Here is a 21,956-nt window from a genome sequence, read left to right on the forward strand (position 1 = left end):
AAAAACCCCCAAAATACTCCAGATTCATATCTGCACATTTTGGAGCAATCGATGGCGCTCGAGTGGTGTGTCATAATTATTTCAATGATCTAAATTCTCTCAACTGGCTTTGTTGTAGCTAACACTGTTCATTTTCAACTCAAACATTTTCGGAGCTATTAGACCGACATGACATAACATCAATGGCCTTTTTTTAAATGACTATGGCGGAGAAAACATTTGGACATTCAGTCATGGTCCACATTCACTGAGGACAGAATGTGACCGTATTCCTTGCATGGAAAACACAACTGAGACCCAACATAACTAGTGGTGAGGATCAATCTTCACCCTGAGTCAAAGTCAAGATAGACCGAAAATAACTGTATCATTGAACCATTTAACAAAAGGAAGACAAAAGAAATGATTAAAGTTGATCTCAGAGTTGTGTGGCTTAGTGTCTCTGTGGGAGAAGGGACCTCGTCCATCTGGTTCTGTCTTGATGATTTGTCTGTGAGTTGGAGGTTAATGGTACTTTGCATGAAGATTAAGTGTGATCGCTGATAGCTCAGCCTCTGAAGGAAGACTGATGGTCTGCTTTAACAGACATCCGACCTTTAGGCATGCAAGGCAAGTGCGATGCATGGTGAATAATCGTGTGTTGAGTAGAATGGCCCATGTCTAAGCCATAAACACAAAATGCAGCAAATATCTGTTTTACTTTTATAGCATATTGTTGTAATCCTAATAGAATTACCTCATCATCTTCTTCACTGTGAAAAAAGTGCCTAATTCTTTTTTGCAAGCAATAAATGCATAATGGATGGGGGAAAAAAGAGGATTTCAGTCATAGTTATATGAGTCTTCCTTCTCCTTCCTGCTTAGTAATTATTTGTAGCTTTGAATGATTTCAAACAGTGTGTTTAGTCTGCAGGGGCGGGATGGGTGTGGCTCCTCACATTATGATGCCACACAGTGAGGATACAGTCATTCTCTTGCATCTGACCTTTTGCTATTGTAGACAGATTTGTAAAAAAAAAAAAAAAAAAGAAATTTACCAAATTGTGTCCATATTAATGTAATAGTATACACATAGGAATAATTGCACGTTAAGTTTGTTGAGAAGGAATTTGGGTAAAGAAATGTTTGTGATGACTTTAACAAAAAAAAAAAAATGCAATTTTGTTGCAGATTCAATATCGAAACGAATAGAACAAACCGAAATATGCCGTAGACACATTTAATTTGTTTTGTTTGGTGCGCCCCAAATGATGATGTCAAGGGCCACATCTGGCACCCAAGCCTTGAGTTTGACACCTGTCTAACACTCTCCAGGTGGCTACTTGACAGAATCACGTGGGTTAAATAATTGATCAATTTAACATCATGTCACTGTATTTAAATTAAGTATTTTAGAAATGGCAATAACTTGGTATACTTAGTGTTGCCAACCAGTTTAAATTGTGATATCGTATTCGGGTGCCCCTTTTGATCATTGCTGCGATGACCATCCCATGCAGGTTCCAGGAAGGTGTTGGGAACTCCCAAATGGAATAGTCCCTCATAGATCGAAAGCTGTCTGGTGGAGTGCAATGATCAGACATAATGTCCCTTAATGGAGCTGCAGTGATGATTAAAGTCCAGCAATGAAATCGTGCCACGTTGACTCCGCTTCACTGACCATGAAGAGTCCACTGTGGTGTACCTTCGCTACCTCCTCCTCTTTCTCTATATCTCCGCCTCCTCCCCGTCCGCCCGCCCGCCCGCCCTCTCCCCCCTCCACAGTCGCTTCCCCTTTCAAAAATCCGTCGGCAGTGGTCTGCCTCAACTCTCCAGCGCTGTGCCGGCGTCAGTGCAGCTGTTATCGGGGCCAAGTTGTGTTACCTGGCGGCGCGCACGGCGAAACTCGCGTTGTCTCTCTCCCCCGGCACTCGAACAGTGGAATTATGATCAGAGCACAGATTGACACTGTCGCCCTGTCCTAAACCCGTATCCACTCCACACCGTGAGCAATTTGCACCGAACATGATGGAGATGGGAGTCCAGCTTTTTATTTTCTTGGTTTTCCTCCTTCACCAGGTAAGAATGCGAGTGCGCGTACGTGTGTCTTCAGTTCACGATGGCTTTACAAGTTTGTTGCCAACATGCACAAAGCTCTGAGCTGCCCGTGTGCCGTGTACATGTGCACCACGCAAGTTGTCACTGTCAGGGCAGGTGAAAGGCTGATCTGCAAGTCATACTGTAGCTTCTGTATTACAATCAAGATAAGCAAATAGATGAGGTTGGATAATTAGAGCGAGTGTGTGCAGCTCATTGCTCCTCAGCCCCTTGTCCCCAGTCGCATCTATATTCCACTCAGACACCAACTTGAACGTTTCTTCGCCACCCCCACTCCTCCACCATCTCACCCTCTCTCTTTCTGCCATAGAGGAAAGAGAAGGACCAAGTGAGTGAGGTGGCAGGAGCTGTCAAAAGAAGCAGAAAGTAAGAGGGAGTTATAGCTCGGCTGCTCTATTTGTTGCATCCCCCTGGGTATTTCGTTCGCTCCTTACAGAAATAGTCTCCCGGGATGCTGAATAAAGACTTAATTTCCCACTGTGATGGAGCCGCTCTCCCGTTTGATCATATAGTTAAAAAAAATCTCATGTTGTCTTTGGAGGGCTGTGGTGGGGGTGGTGTGTGTGTGTGTGTGTGTTCAGCATTTGTTTTGAAAGTGCAATTATGACATTTTCTTGACAATTACCAGGGCCCTGACCTTTGACCCCCTTCATATTAGTTTAGTCAATGAAACACATTTTCATCCTCCTGGGAAACTTGAAATAATATATACTCTCTGTGGACACTAACAAATCTGCACTATCCAATATAATTCATTTTGGAAAGGAATGTTAAGTTTTGATTTATGTTGTCAGAGAGGTAGAGGCTTGCAGAGCAGAAATGTTATTATTGCACACGTGCATTGTGCAAGCAAGAGAAAAAAATACTTTGTAATTTTTTTTATTGCTCACTCATGTTTTTTTGCTTGATGGTAATTTTACACAAAATATCATTTTGATCACATTTGTAAGATCGACAACTTGCCCAAAATTGTACCAAAACAAACAAATGCACTGGGTCATGACTTGTATTGTTGAGTGACTAACATGATACCTTCAGTCCACTCCCACTCGATTGCATGTTGTACTTAATATAATGATTAAAGCACGTAAATAGAAACCGTAAACTCCTTGATCAATCGGCATAATCCCCAGGTAGATCTGATCATTACATGAATCATTTACACAATCGATTCTCCTGCGGTCTACATGTTCGTATTATTTATATAGATATCGACAAATTATAAGCAAATACTCTTCTACTTAACTGCATCAGGATCGCAAACCTGTTGTATCAATACTGGGTAGTCCTAATGGGATCAAAGCAAATTATTTATACAATCTATTATTGTAAAGTCCCTTGACACAATAAGTGCACACATTTTCATCTTCTCTGTTATGAATTCTTGTTTTTTTTTTCCAAATGAAAAGCTGAGTAGTCTCGCAGCGCCGAGCAACGGTTCGGAAAATGCTAAGCACTGCTGGGAGCAGCAGGTGGAAGAATTTTTCAAACCTCTTTTTAATGCTTACGAGCCTGATAACTGATCTTCAAATTCATTTCCCCCCTTTTGTCTATCTTACGCACTGCACTAATGTTTAATATTTTTTAAGACTTTATGATTTGAATCACAGTTTAAATCATGCACTTGCACTTGGCCGTTGGATGATTTCGATTTTATAGGCATGATGCTCAATGGACTATTAAAGGTCCTGTTTAAGGCATTGCCTGCATACTGAGGGGAGCGAAATGGAGTGTGTGATAGGGGAAATAATAATTCAAAACAACTCTAATTTGATAAACCAGGTGATGTACTGCATGCAACTGTTGGATTTTCACCGCACGCTTCAACATGAATGAAGCTGCCAATGCAAGCGTGGTGCGAACTGATACATCACCTATAACTACGTGAAACTAATGTTATTGTAAATGCTAATCACACCAAATAATGGGATATTTCAAGCTATGTGTGAATGTACAAGTGCAGACACCCAAATATTTGAATCTAGCATGAAAAGCTGTTTACAGATGTCGCAATGAAAGAAAAAAAAAAAAACATCCACACCTGGAGCAACAGGTATGACCGTGAAAGTGCATCCGGTTTCATTCCATGCTTACTTTGCCATTTTTACATATATTTGCAGTCATAAACTACCATCTTTTATCACATGACAAAGAGGGATGGTGAGTCAATACATGCACCTTTCAACCATGTAAGCGTGCCGTGTCCGTGACAGGTCACAATGAATCATTTTTCTCACTACCTGTGGCAGACTGTTCCTTCCGAGAACGCTTGGTGTTGTATCCGTGTCCTTTCAGACCTGGCATCTGCCTGTGTGGTTTTTTTTATTTTTTTTTTTAACTTCAGGTCTTTTTGTTACGGGGACTGGTTACACAGAAATGATGAGCTGCAAAGACTTATGATGAGGCTAATGAGAAACGTCAATCCTTATGGTGGACTGAGTTATTTCACCCTTTCAGGTCACTTCTCCACTACAGCAGGGATTTGACAGTATATTGTTAACAACTATTAGCTAACAAAAGCAAAAGACACTGACAAACTAGGTATTCTACTACAAGTATGAAGCATCGTTAATTATTTGCTGTGCTAATACTGTATGTCAGTTTTTAACTGAACAAGAACAAAATGAATGTGGAATACACCAAAAAGTAAATACAAGAAATAAAGTGTTGTACTGATCAGTTAAATATGTGCAAGAGCGAGGGCATAGCTCGGATCCAGCTCAACTTCCCATAGCTGCTATAAATAAAATAAAATAAAGAACACATTATTAACATCACAAACTAATTGAGACGGAAATAACAGTTTATGGCTGTTTCTTTTTTTTGTTTACCCTTTGCATAATCCTACTCAGTGCAGCTGTCCTTCAATTAAGTGTTTTTCAATATCAACATGAAAAATGAGTCTTTCAGCAACGGAGATATATACAAATTCATTCTTAACTGAATCAATTATTATGGCTGTCTCGACCTGGTATATTCCAAGTTTTTCCTCTTTTGATGGGAGAGCTATGCTTGGGCTGTTGTTTCTGCTGGTTTCTTGCGTGTGTGTTTGAGCATCAGTGACCTGTGATATGCTAGAAGGTCAAATGCTTTTAAGTCTGGCGGGAGGGGCGTGACCTTTTGAAGGAAGAAAAAGAAAACAAAGCTTTCTTCCATTTTGTAAACTTTGACAAGCAGTCACCTGAGAGAGAGTGCGAGTGGATGAACAGAGGAGGAAGGTTGAAGACGGAGAGTGGTCATTAAAGTAAATATGTCCCCTCAGTCATCCATTAGTATCTTCACATATTTGTTATAGGTGACCTAATTACGCAAAAGGCCAGTGGACATTGGCCTTCCGATGGGTGAAACACGGCAGGCAAGGGGAAAAAATGAATGCCGGGCAGATTAATGGCTTATTTGTGAGGCGGTAGAAGAGGACATTGAGGATTTTAAATTCACCTGTGACGGACAGAGCAGTGAAAGGCTGTGCGTGCTGTTGCTCTAGTTGATCACGTCATGTCATTGTCTTCTTGTCCAATTTGTTGTCTGCCAAGTACATGAACAAGCTCATGATAAAAGTTGACATATTGTAAAAGCCGAAGTAAAAAAAAAAAAAACCCACAAAAATAGCCGATGAGATATAATCCTGTGAACAAATTCGTACTTTACACCCCTTTCGCTGTCTCACACTTTTGTCTCCTCCAGCCACCTGTGACAAACACCCTCTGTAATCCATTGCACATATTCATGAGGCTCTCATCCTCCCTGTTGGCCTGTCTTCTTTCCACATCTAGATATATACTCCCCACTCTTCGCCTGCCTCATGCACAAGTCTTCATTTGGCAGATGCTATTATTATTAAACATGATTTTGTTGACCCTCTCTATGCCGTGCAAGCGGAAGACTAAGACTATTTCATGGAGAAGGGCTTTTTCTATTTCGACCAGAAGACCTGTTCTGCACATTAGTGTAGAAAACAATGAAAATGTAAGGAGCAGTTGCTGGTGGGAGCATGAATGTGTTTGTTATGAGTCACACTTCTTCCACTACAGACCGCAATGTGGAAGATTTAAGAAGTCCAACGGACTGTGTGTGATGGAGACCTTCTTTTGCATATTCACTCTCATTTTTGTGGCTTTTCCTTGCTATAGCTAAGACATAAATTGACACCATGCATTTAATAAATAGTTCTTATGAACAGAGAGGGTGTGGTGTAATAATATTGAGCATCAAGGGGTACTGTTTCCTTGATTAATTTTGGGGGAATTAAATGATTGATTAATTGTATATTTTTAAAACACTTTAAAATGCATTTTTTTAATGCACGTTCAATGTTTTTGTACCATAAAGGAGGTCCAAGTGGATTAAGCTCAAGTTTCAATACCCTAAATCATAGGTGTCAAACTCAAGGCCCGGGGGCCAGATACGGCCCGCCACATCATTTTATGTGGCCCGCAAAGACAAATTGTGCATCAACTTGTGTCAATACTAAAATTGCAAATTGTCTTCACTTTTAAAAAATAGAGATATTGATCACATTTTATTATCATGCATCTTTTTAAAATATCTGATTTTACTCATCTCTGATTTCAAAATTGTTGTTATTCATCAGTTTGTTGTGTAGTTTATACTGTATATCATATATTGACAGTCATAATGGCCCTCCGAAGGAAACTATGATTATGATGCGGCCTTCGACAAAAATGAGTTTGACACCCCTGCCCAAAATGTTCTTCTTCAAGCTAAAAAGATTGACTATTTACCCATTGAGTCCATATAATGTATTTATCTTAAATATCAGGGCATATAATCCTCCTCAAAATCGTTCACTCTTCTTGCTGACCCGTATGTGCCATTTGTCAAGAACTAATCCACTGTTTGCTCAATTTCCCTTGTATCAATCTTCCAATCCGTACCAAACGGTAGCGTGTGGGTTATTTATCAGATGATTTAGAGTTCATCTCAAGTGCAAATTCTGGCTTAACGAAAGTAAACAGGGCTTAATTTGAAACGCTTGCAGAAGGTGCAAATGATGAATGCTATCTTTAAAGCGAGAGATAATAGCTAGACGCATCATTATTACCTTGACTTGCCTTTTTCAGGTGCAAGTGTGATTGTGACGTGAATGCTTTTGAAGCCGTCACACTTACTTTTGCACCCTCTCCCGCGCTTTGTTCACCAAGCGCCTCTGCGAAGCAATCACACCCTTCTCTGTTGTTCAACAGAACTGCGAGTTCAGTACTCAAGAAATCACTCCAGCAAACTCATTTCATCCACTTGTTTGTCTGTGCAGTGTTTTTATGTTAGCCATTTTTTTCTGTCTCATTATCTTAGTCAAACCCAGCTCACACTCTTGCTTATGAAACTCAATGTTTTGTTTGGTGGAAATGTCACAAAGCGGAATATCTTATACTGCTAATTTAGGCATGTGCCTTTCTCTATAACTTATATCAATATCAAACTCAAAACCATCTTTTGTTCCTAAATGCTGTACCAATGATGTTGCCTAGATGGCAACAACGTGCCGGTTATTATTTTCCAAGCTTCACCAGCTTAAGTGCCACTCAAAGATCAGTCTATAATATGCAATTTAAATATTAGAAATGAGGTGTTCACTTTATAGTGTGGGTTTATTTCCATGCGTATACAAGATTAAATGGCTTCTATCAAGGCGATCTTTTGAAGTCATGGGTAAATTGTGATGCAAGTGGTGTAACACAATTATGTATCAAACCTAAAATTTCCCTGGCCGTGGCACAGCTATGGGAAAGGAAGGTTGTCGCAAAAGGATGCATGATCGAGGATAGGTGGTCTCTAAGTACACTCTTCACAGTGCACGTCAATCTCCTGCATGGACACCTGCGAATCAGTTTATGCTTCAGCCATGCAAAACGCGTCTCTCCTGCACTGAATATAAAGCGAATTAGAGTAACCGATTCCACAGGTAATGAAGTATTTGTCTGTGTTCACGCCCACAACCGTGCTAATTCCCCTTTCCAACTGTCTTGAAAAAAAATACAGTAAGAATGAAAACGCCACCATGCGTTTGACTGGGCTTACTAGACTTTCACTGGGCATAAAAATATAATATAATATCAAAATAAATAGCTTCCATTATGTTTGGCAAGGCTCACCATAACTCCCATGTTTCTTGTCAGGTTTCAACTGTTTATTTTCCTTTCAACCTGTAAAAATACATTGATCTATAGTATAACACTTTAAATAGAGGTTTGAGTAAGGGAGAGCGCGTCAAAGTACTCCATGAACAAAATCTGTCTTTCATACCTGAACAATTTACTGAATAAATTCGAAATATTTAAATATGCAGTAGAAGCCAGAGGAATTTTAGTCAATGGATGACAGTCCGTTTGTCCGTCCCTCCATCCATCCAGTGGGCAACAGATGCTCGACTCTGAGTCCTTCCCGGCTGACGGAGCTTCTCACCTCAGAGCGCACTGATCTCCAACTATTAATGACAAAAGCTATCTTTTATTTATTCATTTTGAAACAAATTTACTTGTCTAATAAATTTGAAATCAACCTCTGTTTTTAACGTAAGCCCTCAATACATGACCTTGCTCAGTGTTTCCTTCTGTTATAATTATCGTAGCACTTCGCAGAATATATTTGATTTTCATTAGATTACATTACTTCACTTTCACATTCTCTCCACATGCTTTACTGGAAACAATTTTCTTTTAAGCTGGCGCCCATATGGACAGCATTCATTGATCATGCTACATGTGCAGTCACGCTGTATAAGTATTTAGCAGAGCATTTATGGTTATAGCCTGCTTGTTGCTACCCAATCTAAAGAAGGCTTTTCTGTTTTGTTCCACTAGAAAATCCACACCACTGCCGTGTGACAGAAACAAAATAAGCTAGAACAATTCAAATAATGTGCATGAACAGAACTGCAATTAGATGCTCCTCTTTGCAAGGTGCTTTTTCATATATTGAAGACTTACTATAGAAGAAAAATATTTTCTTTGAGTATATGACTTTGGAATGTGAGTGACTAGCCACAGCCATCAGCTACATGCTTCCATTTAATGAAATCTGGTAAGTACAATCGCAGGCTTAATTAGATGAAACAAAATAACTGAAAATTAACTGAACTCATTGACCTAATGTTACTTCCTAGAGTTGCTCATAGCATTTTGGCAGAGAGATGATAACCCTGTCGCTTGATGATACTTCATAGAACAAAGTAATTATCCGCTGAGATAAAAATTAGGTATGAAGAGTAAATTAAAATATTACATAATTAAAAGCACAACAACTATACAAACTACAAATATATCATGAGGATAAGGGGTTCAGAAAACGGATGGATATTCAAAACGATGCCAAGCACCTTTAGGTAACACAGGCTGACCCTGAAGAGACATGATCAGGTGGAAACAAAACCGTAATGAGCAAGACATGAAAAAAGCCAAATATGGAAAAACATCATTAAATAAAACACCATCTAACTAACAGCCAAAAGGATATAAGGATTATGAGCGTAAGAAGTAAAATGATGCCGATATAAAACCATGTATGATTTATTTGTGTTTAAATGTCTAGTAATGTCTTTTAGCAACAGTTAAAATTTGATGTACTTTTGTTTGAAATGTCTTAAAGGTCATTTCAGTCAGGAGAGACTGTTAACCATCAAACAAATCTGATATCACTGCTACCGCTCCTTTCTTGTGTATTCTTGGGCCACTTGTTAATTTTCCCCAATTCTGCGCCCTTAGAGTGCTGCCCAAATTGACCCAACAACCTCAATTTTGTTTAGTTACCTTGGGTGATCACAAATTAAATTGTTTTATAAGATGATGTTAAACTATTTTGTGTCCAGCACCACATAAACTGAAATAGGAGCTGCAGGCATTTCTCTGACGAACAACCGACCTCGTTTCTCTCACTTGTCCGTCCCTCAGCCATGTATGCCTCAGCTAATTAGATGTCATCACACAACATCCACCTTTGTGCAGATTTTACACATGACGGCACTCGTCCATGCTACCCGTGGAAAGAAGGGAATATGTTTCTTAGTTGAAAGCTGGCTGCTGTCAGCTCCTCCATGGGACCTGACAGCTAGTTTGAGTTTTGACCCAAATGTAAAAGGTTCACGGAGAAAAGTTTTTTCTCTTCATTACTGTTCTTCTCTATTTCATTGATTGATCAATTGACTGATCAATCCATTCATCAATCTGTCTGTCCGGACCTCCCTCCCTCCAACCCCTCCGCCTGTCCGTCCGTCCGTCCGTCCGTCCGTCCGTCCGTCCGTCCATCCATCCATCCATCCATCCATCCATCCATCCATCCATCCATCCATCCATCCATCCATCCATCCAATCACTACCATATTTTCCGCACTATAAGGCACACCTAAAAACCTCCAATTTTCTCAAAAGCGCCTTATAATCAGGTGCGCCTTATAATCAGGTGCGCCTTATATATGGACCAATATTGAGCCGCTACAGCAGGCGTGTCCAAAGTCCGGCCCGCGGGCCAAATGTATATATCTTATATATGGACAAAGTTTTAAAATGGGTCATTCATTGAAGGTGCGCCTTATAATCTGGTGCGCCTTATATATGGACAAAGTTTTAAAATGGGCCATTCATTGAAAGTGCACCTTATAATCCTGTGTGCCTTATAGTGTGGAAAATACGGTACTTATCCTTTCTTTGGTCACAGGGAAGCTGGAGTTGGCCTGTGGATAACACCTTGGACTGATCTCATATCAATTACAGGATAGATGTTCAGTTTCTTATAGTACAGTGAAAATTAGTCTTGCACTTCCACTGCTGTGTGTGGAGGATGAATAACGGAAGCTTCGTCAGCTATGAGAAGAATAGGACACTACCTGTCTTGTGAGAAGTATCTGAAAAGATGCTTTTGTAAAAGTGTAAGTATCTTAGGTGGAAATTAAATGCACCTTGTAGAATATCAGTAAAATTTAGATAACACTCTTTTCAATTAAAAAAATTACAAAAATGTTTCTTTGTGAGTGATGGTGCATCTTAAATTGTTTTTGCAAGTCCATGTGAAGGAAAAACTTAACTAGGTCGCATCCTCAGTCTTGGAATAAGCATAAATGTTTTTCTCCTGGCTCGATTGAAGTATTGGTCAACTCCTACTCTGTAAAACAAGAAATAAAATCACGCAGGATTAAGCTCTATTTAACATTCACTTCACAGAGTTGCCTGTGTGCCTGTTCAGCATCTCGCTTCAGTCTATTAGTTTAAATAAGCAGAGGGGAGGCAACAGATAAAAAAAGACAATAGAGAGCAAGACAAGTAGGAGTAATGATCGCATGGTAAAAAGGAGGAGATCCTCAGAGAGAAAAAGCAAGTTGTTGAAAAAGAAGTACAACTAGAGAGGGTGGAGCTCTGTAGAAAGACTAACGTGCGGACAGGGGCTGAGTTGTGCTTTTAAAATGGGTCCTGACAGAGTCCTTTCTCAGGTGTAGATTTACCTTGGCTTTTCTCACTGATGGGAGGACAAGAGTGAACGACCCCCTTCCACTTTCTATGAATATTCATTTGGTTTGAGTGTTCACAGACCGTAGTAGTATGATCAATTGTCTCCAAAGTAAGGGCCTGTATTTAATTCCCATCAATTCCTTGCCTTTCCCGTTCTACTTGCGACTATCGTTCATCTAATCGACCGACCTTGTATCATCTAGCATTCGCTGCACTTGGTGACAGATTGAAACTTCATTCTAAACTGCATATTGGCTTGTCACATGTGCTTGTGCTTTTTAGCTTGGTAAACGCTTCACCAACAGGTCTTGACAACCAATTTCTTCTGAAATGTCATATTTTAGCATTTTATCAGGACATATTTGGCATTTACTAGCATGGATGAATGGATGGATAGTTTGTATTGAACCTCTGAACCTTGGCGACAAATCGTTTTCCAGAACATGTTTGATTTGTGTGTATTTTGAATCCATTTTCCGCATAGCACTTCATGGAACTATAAATAATCAGCTGCAGGGGTTGAACTGTTGCTAAAAAGCACAAAGAGAAGGAATTTTTAATAGAACAATTATGTTCTGAATTGTAAATTTTGTATTTTTTCTACTATAAATTCCTTTTTATAGTCATATAGTTTCATAGTCTTTTAGACAGTCGATAGGCATGATGATATTTCCTCACAACTCTGTGGTTGCAATCTTGGCTCTGGCGTTCCTGAGTGGTGTTTGCATGTTCTCCCCGTGCTTCTTTGCATTTTCAACAAGTACTTTTACTTCCTTCTACGTGCATACGAGGGTTCGGGACATGGTTGGTTTGTCTCTATATATGCCCTTCAAATGGCAACCAGTACACTTGCCTCTCACATGCAGCTCACCCTCCACCTGTATGAGAATAAGCGGTTTTATTTTTTGCCTGTGCCAGATTTCACACTTATGTGCATCTCACTAAAATATTCTAATGCTTTTATTGATATGTCACTGGGTCACCACAATTTTATCTGCTGTCTAACTGAATTTTACTGGTAGGTCCCTCACAATCCAGGGGAAATAAAACAGTCCATTGCTCGTCTTCCTCTGTTTTAAGAGGGCCCTGCATTATTTTTCTCAGTAGGTCTTGCATCTGGCTATTGTGCAGAAGATTTAAAAATGCAAACTTGTGTCATTTGAACAACTACTCTGCTCCATAGCATGCTGGGAATTATAGGCTACTGTGTTTTTGGCTCTTTTTTTACCATTGAAATGGTTTCCTAATTTGTGCTACCTTGTGTTCAAACGATGTGCAAATTGGAATTTGACCAACATTGTCCCAAGTATAAAACAATTCTTGGGCTCCTGTTGTCACACATTTAATGACCAATTGGGATGGAAAGCAGTTTCCAAGTGTCTGTTTCATGGTGCTGATCTGTGATCGCCCTGGAGTTCTGCTTGCAGGTACTCATTAAAGTTACTTTGTGCATTTGGATCTCCTGCATAGACTCTAATAAATTAGTTTTTGGTTCTGCCATGTCAAGGATTGTGCCTCTCATGAGAATAATTGGAAGGGAATGAGAGGGCCCACTTCCATTGTACACAAATCAATTCGGCTGTGTTCACTCCCACAACAATGCAGACCACACGTAAAAGAAACAAGTAGGGTGATATGTAGCCAATTTTGTTCCAAATTATACTGTACCACTCCCAATCAACCATTTCTGAAATACATTTTGAAAAATGGAAATCTAATTTATTGTCATTGCAAATTTTAAGTACCGTAATTTTCGGGCTAAAAGTCGCTCGGAATATAGGTCGCATTAGCCATGAAATGCACAATAACGTGAAAAAAAACATATAAGTTGCTCCGAAGTACAAGTCGCATTTTGGGGGAAATTTATTCGACAAAATCCAACACTAAGAACAGACATGAACGAGCAACAACAGGCTAAACGATGGGTATGCTAATGTGACATAAACACAAACGAGGAGCTGAGACGGGCCTGACGTAACATTCAGAGTTATTCAAATAACTATTACATAAATAACACGTTTATCAAACCATCGGTATCACTCCAATTCATTAAATCCATCGATCGTCCTTTATGGAAACGATGCTGCGTATGCGCCGCGCCGCTGACGTCTAAATATTCCAAATATTCCACAGACCCATATAACTATATATAAAGTATATATCAAATAACTAACATAAACAATAATATTATCAAACCATCTGTGTCACTCCAAATCGTTAAATCCATCGATCAAATTCCTCGTCCTTTGTCAATAATGCCGCGCGTGCGCCCTGACGTCAGCCTCGTCGTTATTCCACAGATCTAGTATATAACTACTATATTATAGCGTTAACAAAGTACAAGGAAAGACGTGGATTTGGTAAACGTCTCTTTATTTAACAAAACAAGAGTTCAACGAGCCAATAAGTACTGAATTTTAACGATAAAAACACATACAAGTTGCTATACGAAATAAAATATATCAAATAACTATAACATAAATAGTTCACCACCACACGGCCCAAAGCACCGGCGTGGACTTCCAGGTGTGTGGCGGCGTGGACTTCCATCCCCGGAGGTGGCACTTCCAGCCACGGAGGTGGAAGAGAGCTCCATAGAATAGGACCGGGCCTGCGTAAAAGCTATGGCCGAGCCCCATCCACCGTCCCCGGACAGCCACCCGGCCGAGCGCCGGCCCACGACTTCCATCCACGGAGGTGAAAGAGAGCTCCGTAGAGTAGGACCGGGCGTGCGTAAAAGCCATGTCCGAGCCCCATCCACCGTCCCTGGACAGCCACCCGGCCGAGCGCCGGCCCCCGACTTCAATCCACGGAGGTGAAAGAAAGCTCCGTAGAGTAGGACCGGGCATGCGTAAAAGCTATAATAGTTTTTCAAACCTTCTGTGTCACTCCAAATCATTAAATCCTTCAAACTCTTCGTCCTCCGTGTCACTTACAAACAAAGCTGCTAATGGTGCCGGTAGTACGTGGGGCCCTTCGTCATCCCGTGATCGAATCTTTGTCCTTTATGTAAACAACCGCCGCGCCGCGCCACTGACGTCGATTGAAATTCAAATTACAGTAATCCCTTGCTACATCGCGGTTCGTTTATCGCTGTTTAACTTTTTTTTTCTTTCTTTTTTTTTTGGGGAAAATTTGTGAAAAAATTCACATATAAGTCGCTCCTCAGTATAAGTCCCCCCCCACGCAAACTATGAAAAAAATGCGACTTATAGTCCGAAAATTACGGTACTACAGAACAATGAAATTTCTTTCAATGTTTCAACCCATCCAAGAAACATAAAAAGACAATGACACCTAACTCAAGAGAGGGAGACAGGAGCAAGATGTCTGACGGGTCACCAGTCGGCGCTTCATTTCTTTGATGAGGAATTGAGAGCAAGGGGAGGGAAGGGGGGAAAAAAGCAACACCCAAACAAAGCCTCCATTAGAGAACTCGCTTATATAACCTATATTACGGATGCAATTTTCCATTTAATAAACAATTTTGACAAGTGTACAGTATGTTATAAAATCATTTGTGATAACGATTGAATGATGAATAACAACAACAAATAAGACTGTGTGTGTTTATGTTTGGTCTCTGTGTCAAGAAGAAGGCTGATAGCTTACCTACTGTGATGTGGGTTGTGCTTCTTCGAGTGTGGACAGAAAAGGATTGAAAGGAGTATGTTTTTTCTATCCTACAGGATAAGAATCTCGTAGCGTGGAAAGATTGGGCTTTGTACGTGTGATTGGAGGGTATTAACACAATTCTTTGGTACCTGGCAATGGCAAAGGGAAAGGGTATGAAGAAAAAGAAAGATCGCACAAGAGTAAGTCCGAACAGTAGATGTCCATTTGGAGCTGGTATGTCTGCTGTCACATCTTGTTCTTTCTTGTCTGTCTTTTTAAATTTCATTAAGAAGATGGGTTATTTCAATAGACTTAATGTGGTATTGAATCAATTCTACTATCTTTTGTTGACACAGTGACTATGCAGAAGTAAAAAATAATGGAGTACCGTATTTTCCACACCATAAGGCGCTTTGGGTTAAAAGGCCAATTGCGGACAATCGGACTCAATTGCGGGTCTATTCTGGACTGAATCCACACATGTAGCGCACCGCATTATAGGGCGCATGACGTATGATAGACAAAAAAAATAAAAGAAACGAGGGCGAGACAGTTAGTTTGGTTGTATTTTATTCTAGTAATTAACCATATACTCTACTGTACTCACAATATTGTTAATCGATATTCATTTGCAAACCCATCAAAGTCCTCCTCTTCTGTACCCGAATTACACAGTTGGGTCGTCGTCACGTTGCTCTTCGGCAATGACCCTGGCTTTCAAGAAAGCTTGAATTATGCCTCGTAAGCATGTCTCTTTTATTCAATGCCATTTTAGAGGGTTCTAATGCTGTTTGGTTTGTACAAACCGATGATATTTGTTTATCAATCGCGGCGGAGGTACATACATGGAGGTACAGTCCTCTGATTGGTTTACCTACCCGATCTATGTAAAACGTGATGTCCTGTGATTGGTTCATCGGGTCTACATATTACGTCCCTGTAGCGGCAGCCATACAACAGATTTACAGATTTTGGAATTCTGTCCACACAAAAGGCGCACCTTATTAAAAGGCGCCACTGCATTTTTTGAGAACATTTTAAGTGCGCCTTATGGTGCGGAAAATATGGTAATGCACATTGTTTCTGACATAGTGTAGCAATGATTTTAAAGTAGGGCAAGTTCCACTTGTCACTGTCAACAACAATTACATTGTTGCTATATTTGATGATGAACATTCCTCTAAAGTGCCATATTTTCATGGCCTACCCTTTAAATGTTGTTTGAACTTACAGCATGTGTACTGGATGTGTAACAAAATGGCATAACACCATGACATCATCCTCTCATTGGCACTCTGTAGCTGATTCATTTACCCTGCAGTGCCATTGACTGGTATCTGATGAGTCAGATCTTTATCTACATTTAGGAGAAGCCTGATTTTGATCTGAGGATATCCAGTTTCATAATTCAATGCATTATCTGGAGGATTTAACGGACTGAATTTCATAATTCCAGCCAAATTGGTGATCTTTATTTTTAATTATGCACTGTAAATCTACACACAGTAAATGCAGTGGAAAGCACCCCTGTGAAAACAAAAGGATTTCTGATTTAAGGCAAGTCTATTTTTCAAAATCATTTTTTTTTAACTTATCTTTTGGCTAAATGTAGTAATTAGTTGAAACAGAAAGACAGACAGAATATAGTTTGCCTCTCACCACCAAGATGAGCCCAATACCAATTACAGATCTGTCCCTCCTGATTATGGGAGCCTCTTGATGTCCCGCCCTTTCAAGGGCACTGCGAAAGTAGTCAGTAAACAGACTCCAACATCTAGTTGCTCAAACTTTGATGCTCTGCTTCTAAAGCCCAAGTTGATGACAATGAGCTTTTATAGTACTCACACATGCTTTTGTTTAAAACTATTCTCAGTCAACAAAAGTCCCTCCATCCATTCTCTGTACTCCTCACTAGGGGTGTGGGTGTTCTGGAGCCTATCCCAACTTAGTTTGGTGGAGAGGCAGAGTGCATGAAGACAAACCACCATTCATGTTGACATTCTCACCTACAGACCATTTTGAATATCCAATCAACCTATCGTGCATGTTTTTGCAATGTGCGAGACAACCAGTGTACCTGATGTAAACTCGTGCAGGCACCAAACAGGAAGGTGGAGGTGCTAACCAGTTGGTCACTGTGCTGCTTTATGAAAATAAGAAAAAGAAAAAATAACAGATATCTAACATCTGATTGAAGCACAGTATTAACATTAAGTGGCATCCCCTACTACCAGACTAAATGACAAAAAATAAATAAGAATGAAATATTATAATAAAAATACTTACAAATGTATGTATGGATGACCAGGGCTTGATCACACTCTTTACATTCTTACATATTTCTTGCAATCAATGCATCATAAATAAGCAAAATGTTTACCAGATGAAATCTCAAAGTCTCAGATATGTATTTTGTATTCATGTCATTTTTATATTTCTTGTCAGTGCTGAGTTATAAGCAATCAAATAGCGAGTGTGAGCATGTGACTTTCCTAGATGTCACACTAAATTTTGCAACTAATAAAACACAGACAAAATTATCACTGTTCTCTCCTTTTATTTTTTATTTTTTTAACTTGAACGTGAACACTAAAGACAGGCGTCGTTGACCATTGAACCTAAAATATTATGCAGCATGCATGGATTAAAGTCCTGAGGAAATGCTTGCACATAGACCATGGCTCTCCGCCTCAAATGCCTGTTTTAGCTTTTACCTTAAATTGCACTACGCCAACATCAGTGATTTTCCTGGCATGATTTCCATCTGTGCACTCTGTTTATTTTTATCTCATATTTTTCAAAATCCATTGATTCAAATGCCATGTCAGTGAGAAATTGCTGTACATAAATGGTAAATGGTCTTTCACTTATAGTGTTTTTCCATCTTTTAATGCCCTCAAATGGCTTTACACTGAATTCTTCATTCACCTACTGATGACAGCATCTGGAGAAACTGAGAGTTCTTGCTCGAAGATACTTCGACAAGGTCACAATGGCTGGGGATTGAACTTCAAATCTCTGGTTTGGGAGGCAACCACTCCACCACTGAGCAACACTGTCCCATTGTAGTGATAAATTACAATAAATAAGGTAATACATGATGGCGGCACGGTGCAATTGGTTAGCACATCGCCTCACACTTCAAAGGTGCAGGGTTCCATCTGCCTGCGTGGGTTTCCTCCGGGTATTCCGGTTTCCTCCCACATTCCAAAAGCATGCACGGGAGGACGATTGAGCACTCCAAATTGCCCGTAGGTGTGTGTGTGCGAATGGTTGTTTGTCTCAGTGTGCCCTGCGATTGGCTGGCAGCCAGTTTGGGGTGTCACCCGCCAACTGCCCAAAGTCAGCTGAGATAGGCTCCAGCACGTTTGCGACTGGATAAGCGCTTCAAAAGATGGATGGAAAATAATGTATAAACCTGTTGAACCACCAACCTTAGTTAACTTTACCATGAGAAAAAAAACAACCATGCATGCAGTAGTAGCCACTTATAATAAATGTTATTCATCACGTGGATTGCTAAAATGTTGTGCATTCCTCTCCATGTCCTATTTCTGCACCATAAAGACGAATAACAATGAGCCAGACATCGAGATAGAACCAGATGATGGTGTTTAAAGAGCTCAGGAGAAACAAGTTGAGCGGCACAGACTTGGGAGACTGGTTTAAAGAGAAGGGACGCTGAGCAGGGAAAAGACTCATCACGACTCTGAAAGTGAGGAGGCTGAGACTGACATGTACGAACAGTGCGATCATATACAGGTGCTGCTTTTGCACCCGCATTCAGGTTAGTGACGTTGGAGGAAATGTTTTTAGCCTGGTTAGCGTGTGTGTAACATCCTTTAAATACTGACAATGTGATGGATAACAAAATGAAGAGCAAGAAGAACATTAAGATAGTTCCTTGAAAAAGAATAGGTGGGGCTGGTGGGGCATGGGACCCTGGGCATTAAGGGGGCAAATCCATATAAAGGGCACAATTCACAGTGAAGTCATTTAGACAATAGTCTAATATGTGTCTGCAATTTTAACTATTGAGAAAAAAATGCTGCAAGAATCCTCATGAGCATGCAGGAAAAAACATGCTTGTGATGGTGGAGAGGCAGGCGGAGGGGGTGATTGGCTGGAAGTCAGCTGCGTTCCGCCTAGCAGAACACGCTTTGCACTAGACTTGCGCTGCGCAGGAAAACAGGCCCCAGAGCATTACAAGTGGCACCTGTTGCCTACATTGGCCCCCACCTCGTAGCCTCTCCCCACTGAATTACCATGACAGGAAAGTAAACCTGTAATATTCAACTTTTCAGGTGGCCACAGCAAAGTTTTAGGGCTCGTTGCATTTTCCTCACACACGTGGAAAATTGCTCCTCTTAAATTGGGCGGAAGACCAATTAAGATCATTAGCTGTGAAAACGGTGCTGGTGTTGAGGTGTTTTTGATTTTGTTCTTGTTTCAAATCCTGAAAGCCAAAAGACAACAAATGGTGTGTCAGATTGCATTTTTGCCAAACTTTGATTGTTATTCAAACAGTCAAAATCTGGTATCATGCTATTAATTATAAATTCATACTCAAGTGATGGCAGATCAAATCTTGAAGTTGAAAGTTTCCAGGAAAATTAATATTGGCTGTTATGCTGCAAGTGTACACTCACACTCACAAAATTTAAGATTTATGAGGGAAATAACAGACTAAGGAATGCTTTTTCTTTCCTCCTTTCTGTGACAAGTCCCACAGTGATAAGGGAAGGATTTAGTGATGGCAAGTGGCATGTGAGTTGAAAGGCAAAGAAGTGCCGAATGAAAGCACTGATGGGTTGCTGAAGGGACTTTTAAAATGGACTGGTTGGGGAAAAAAACCCCACAAGCTCATAGGACATAAAAAAGTATGTGAAACTTGAGACAGCCACAAAGCTTGATTGTCAGAATCCGACTTTGAGGTACAGAAAGAAGAATAAAATGAGATTGATGCTGTCAGCGCATCCGACAGATGAAAAGGCAAGAAAGGATGAGATGTGGTGGAAAGTGAATAGTAAATGAGTGGATGAATATTTTATTTATTTCTTGTATTCATTAGGCATGGTGTCACTTGGGGCTTCGAAAAGAAAACTTCCCCAAAGGTAGAATCAACGTAGGAAAGCTAATGAAAAGAATGAGAGATGCATTGTTAGAAATCTAGGGAATACGGCAGAGCAGCCGCTCATATCATGAAAAGAAAACTAAGACAAAAGGAGAATACTGGATCGATGTTAACAAACGATTCCAATGAAATCCTGACCAAAAAATAGATTCAGTGAAGAAAAAAGCTTTCTGCTCACTCTTTGCTCATTTTCTCTGATCTTACACTTTATCTTTCCCTCCTTTCATCATCAACAAGGTATTGTAACTATTTGCTCTTCTGTCATCAACCATTGTAAGAAGACAATTATTTTTCTTTGGTCTTTTTCAAAGACAGGACACTTCCCAACTTTGTCCAGAAAATAACATAATCAAAATCAATTTAATTCTACCTTTGCTACTGCCATTTTTTTGGCAGCCCTAGATTAAAGTACTTTGGTTGTCTATGACATTGCTTGACCTGCATCTTGCACCTTGCATTGTTACTGCAAGCATCAGTAATGCTTAAAAATAAGCTTTACGTATGTTTTTGCAAAAGAAACTGGAGCACAGGGAGGAAACCCACACAGGCACGGGGAGAACATGCAAACTCCACGCAGGAAGGCCGGAGCCGGAATCGAAGCCTGCACCTCTAAACTATGAGCGAGACGTACTAACTAGCACCTGACTGCCACAATAAACACAAGAATATCAAAATTTTCAGCTGTCATGGTAATGCACAAAGGTTATATCACTTGTGGACATTTATTTGGCTTTTAGTTCTGTTTAGAGCTGCACCCTATCTATCTATCTATTTGGCAGACTATATCCTTGCTTGGTTGCCAATCGGTCGCAGGGCATAAACACAGGCAGACAACCATTCCTATTCACATTCATAGCGTGACTGTGTAAAAACTGGACCCACGCTGCCAGCATAGAGGTCAGACAAGTCTTTGACCTAATGTGTCTTTATTTCACACTTTATTGTCTATGAGTGACCTTTGTTCCCTAAAAGTAAGTTACTTCTTATCTGTAGGCTATAGCCTGGCAGTGGCAAAAGCCACCCCTGGGTGGCTTCAAATATGATTTTAGCAAAACATTCTGAAATTCACGCTGCCTCCAGCAGATCTCTTATGGTGTGACGGATCTACTTTACAATTGGAGACTCTTTTTGCGGCTCCATTCCAGCTGATACGATAGCCCGCATTTATCTGACAATAATATGAAGATTAATACTCCTGTTTAGTGCCGTGACTGTTTTTATCAGTTTTGACAAACTTCCTTTCGCCCCTCCTTCCTGGGCTCAGTTTGCAGCCACAGAAAGTGTACTGCTGCTCTTTCTTAAATAGATTAATGGCATGATGGAAGTGGCTGGGGTTGGTGTTGGTGTGTGAGAGGCGTGTGACTGATGGAATTAGCCATCACAACGACGGGGGCGAGAGAGGTTGAATGTGGGTGTTGAGCAGTGACTGATGGAACAGTCTGCTGCTAGAGGCAAAGAATGGATGAGAAAATGTGACTGATAAAGCAAACACTTGGCGTCAAGGCTGGAAATAACTGATGTGAGTGAGGCTCGGTGAAATCACTGACTGCAGGGGTCAAAGGGAAATGGCAAAACAAGAAAGGAGGACAAAGAAGTAGACAACAGGGTGAGATGCTGGAACAAAGGTGCTGCGAGCTATACAAGGACGGTGA

The 21,956-nt window shown here is 40.3% G+C and overlaps 1 protein-coding gene across 4 annotated transcripts in view; it reads left to right on the forward strand.

Annotated features, from left to right (window-relative positions):
* Positions 1–1,761: 1,761 nt before the first annotated feature.
* The window catches only part of cdh13 (cadherin 13, H-cadherin (heart)), a 169,387-nt gene continuing 149,192 nt past the window's right edge, over positions 1,762–21,956 (forward strand). For all 4 annotated transcript variants that reach the window (XM_088379246.1, XM_088379250.1, XM_088379249.1 and 1 more), the window contains exon 1: positions 1,762–2,058. In XM_088379246.1, the coding sequence (XP_088235372.1) occupies positions 2,005–2,058 (54 nt within the window). In that variant the 5' untranslated portion in view covers positions 1,762–2,004. The remainder of the gene's footprint in view (positions 2,059–21,956) is intronic.

Source organism: Syngnathus floridae, chromosome 6 (genome assembly GCF_059516105.1).
Source record: "Syngnathus floridae isolate MCC-2025c chromosome 6, RoL_Sflo_1.0, whole genome shotgun sequence".
Taxonomy (NCBI): domain Eukaryota; kingdom Metazoa; phylum Chordata; class Actinopteri; order Syngnathiformes; family Syngnathidae; genus Syngnathus; species Syngnathus floridae.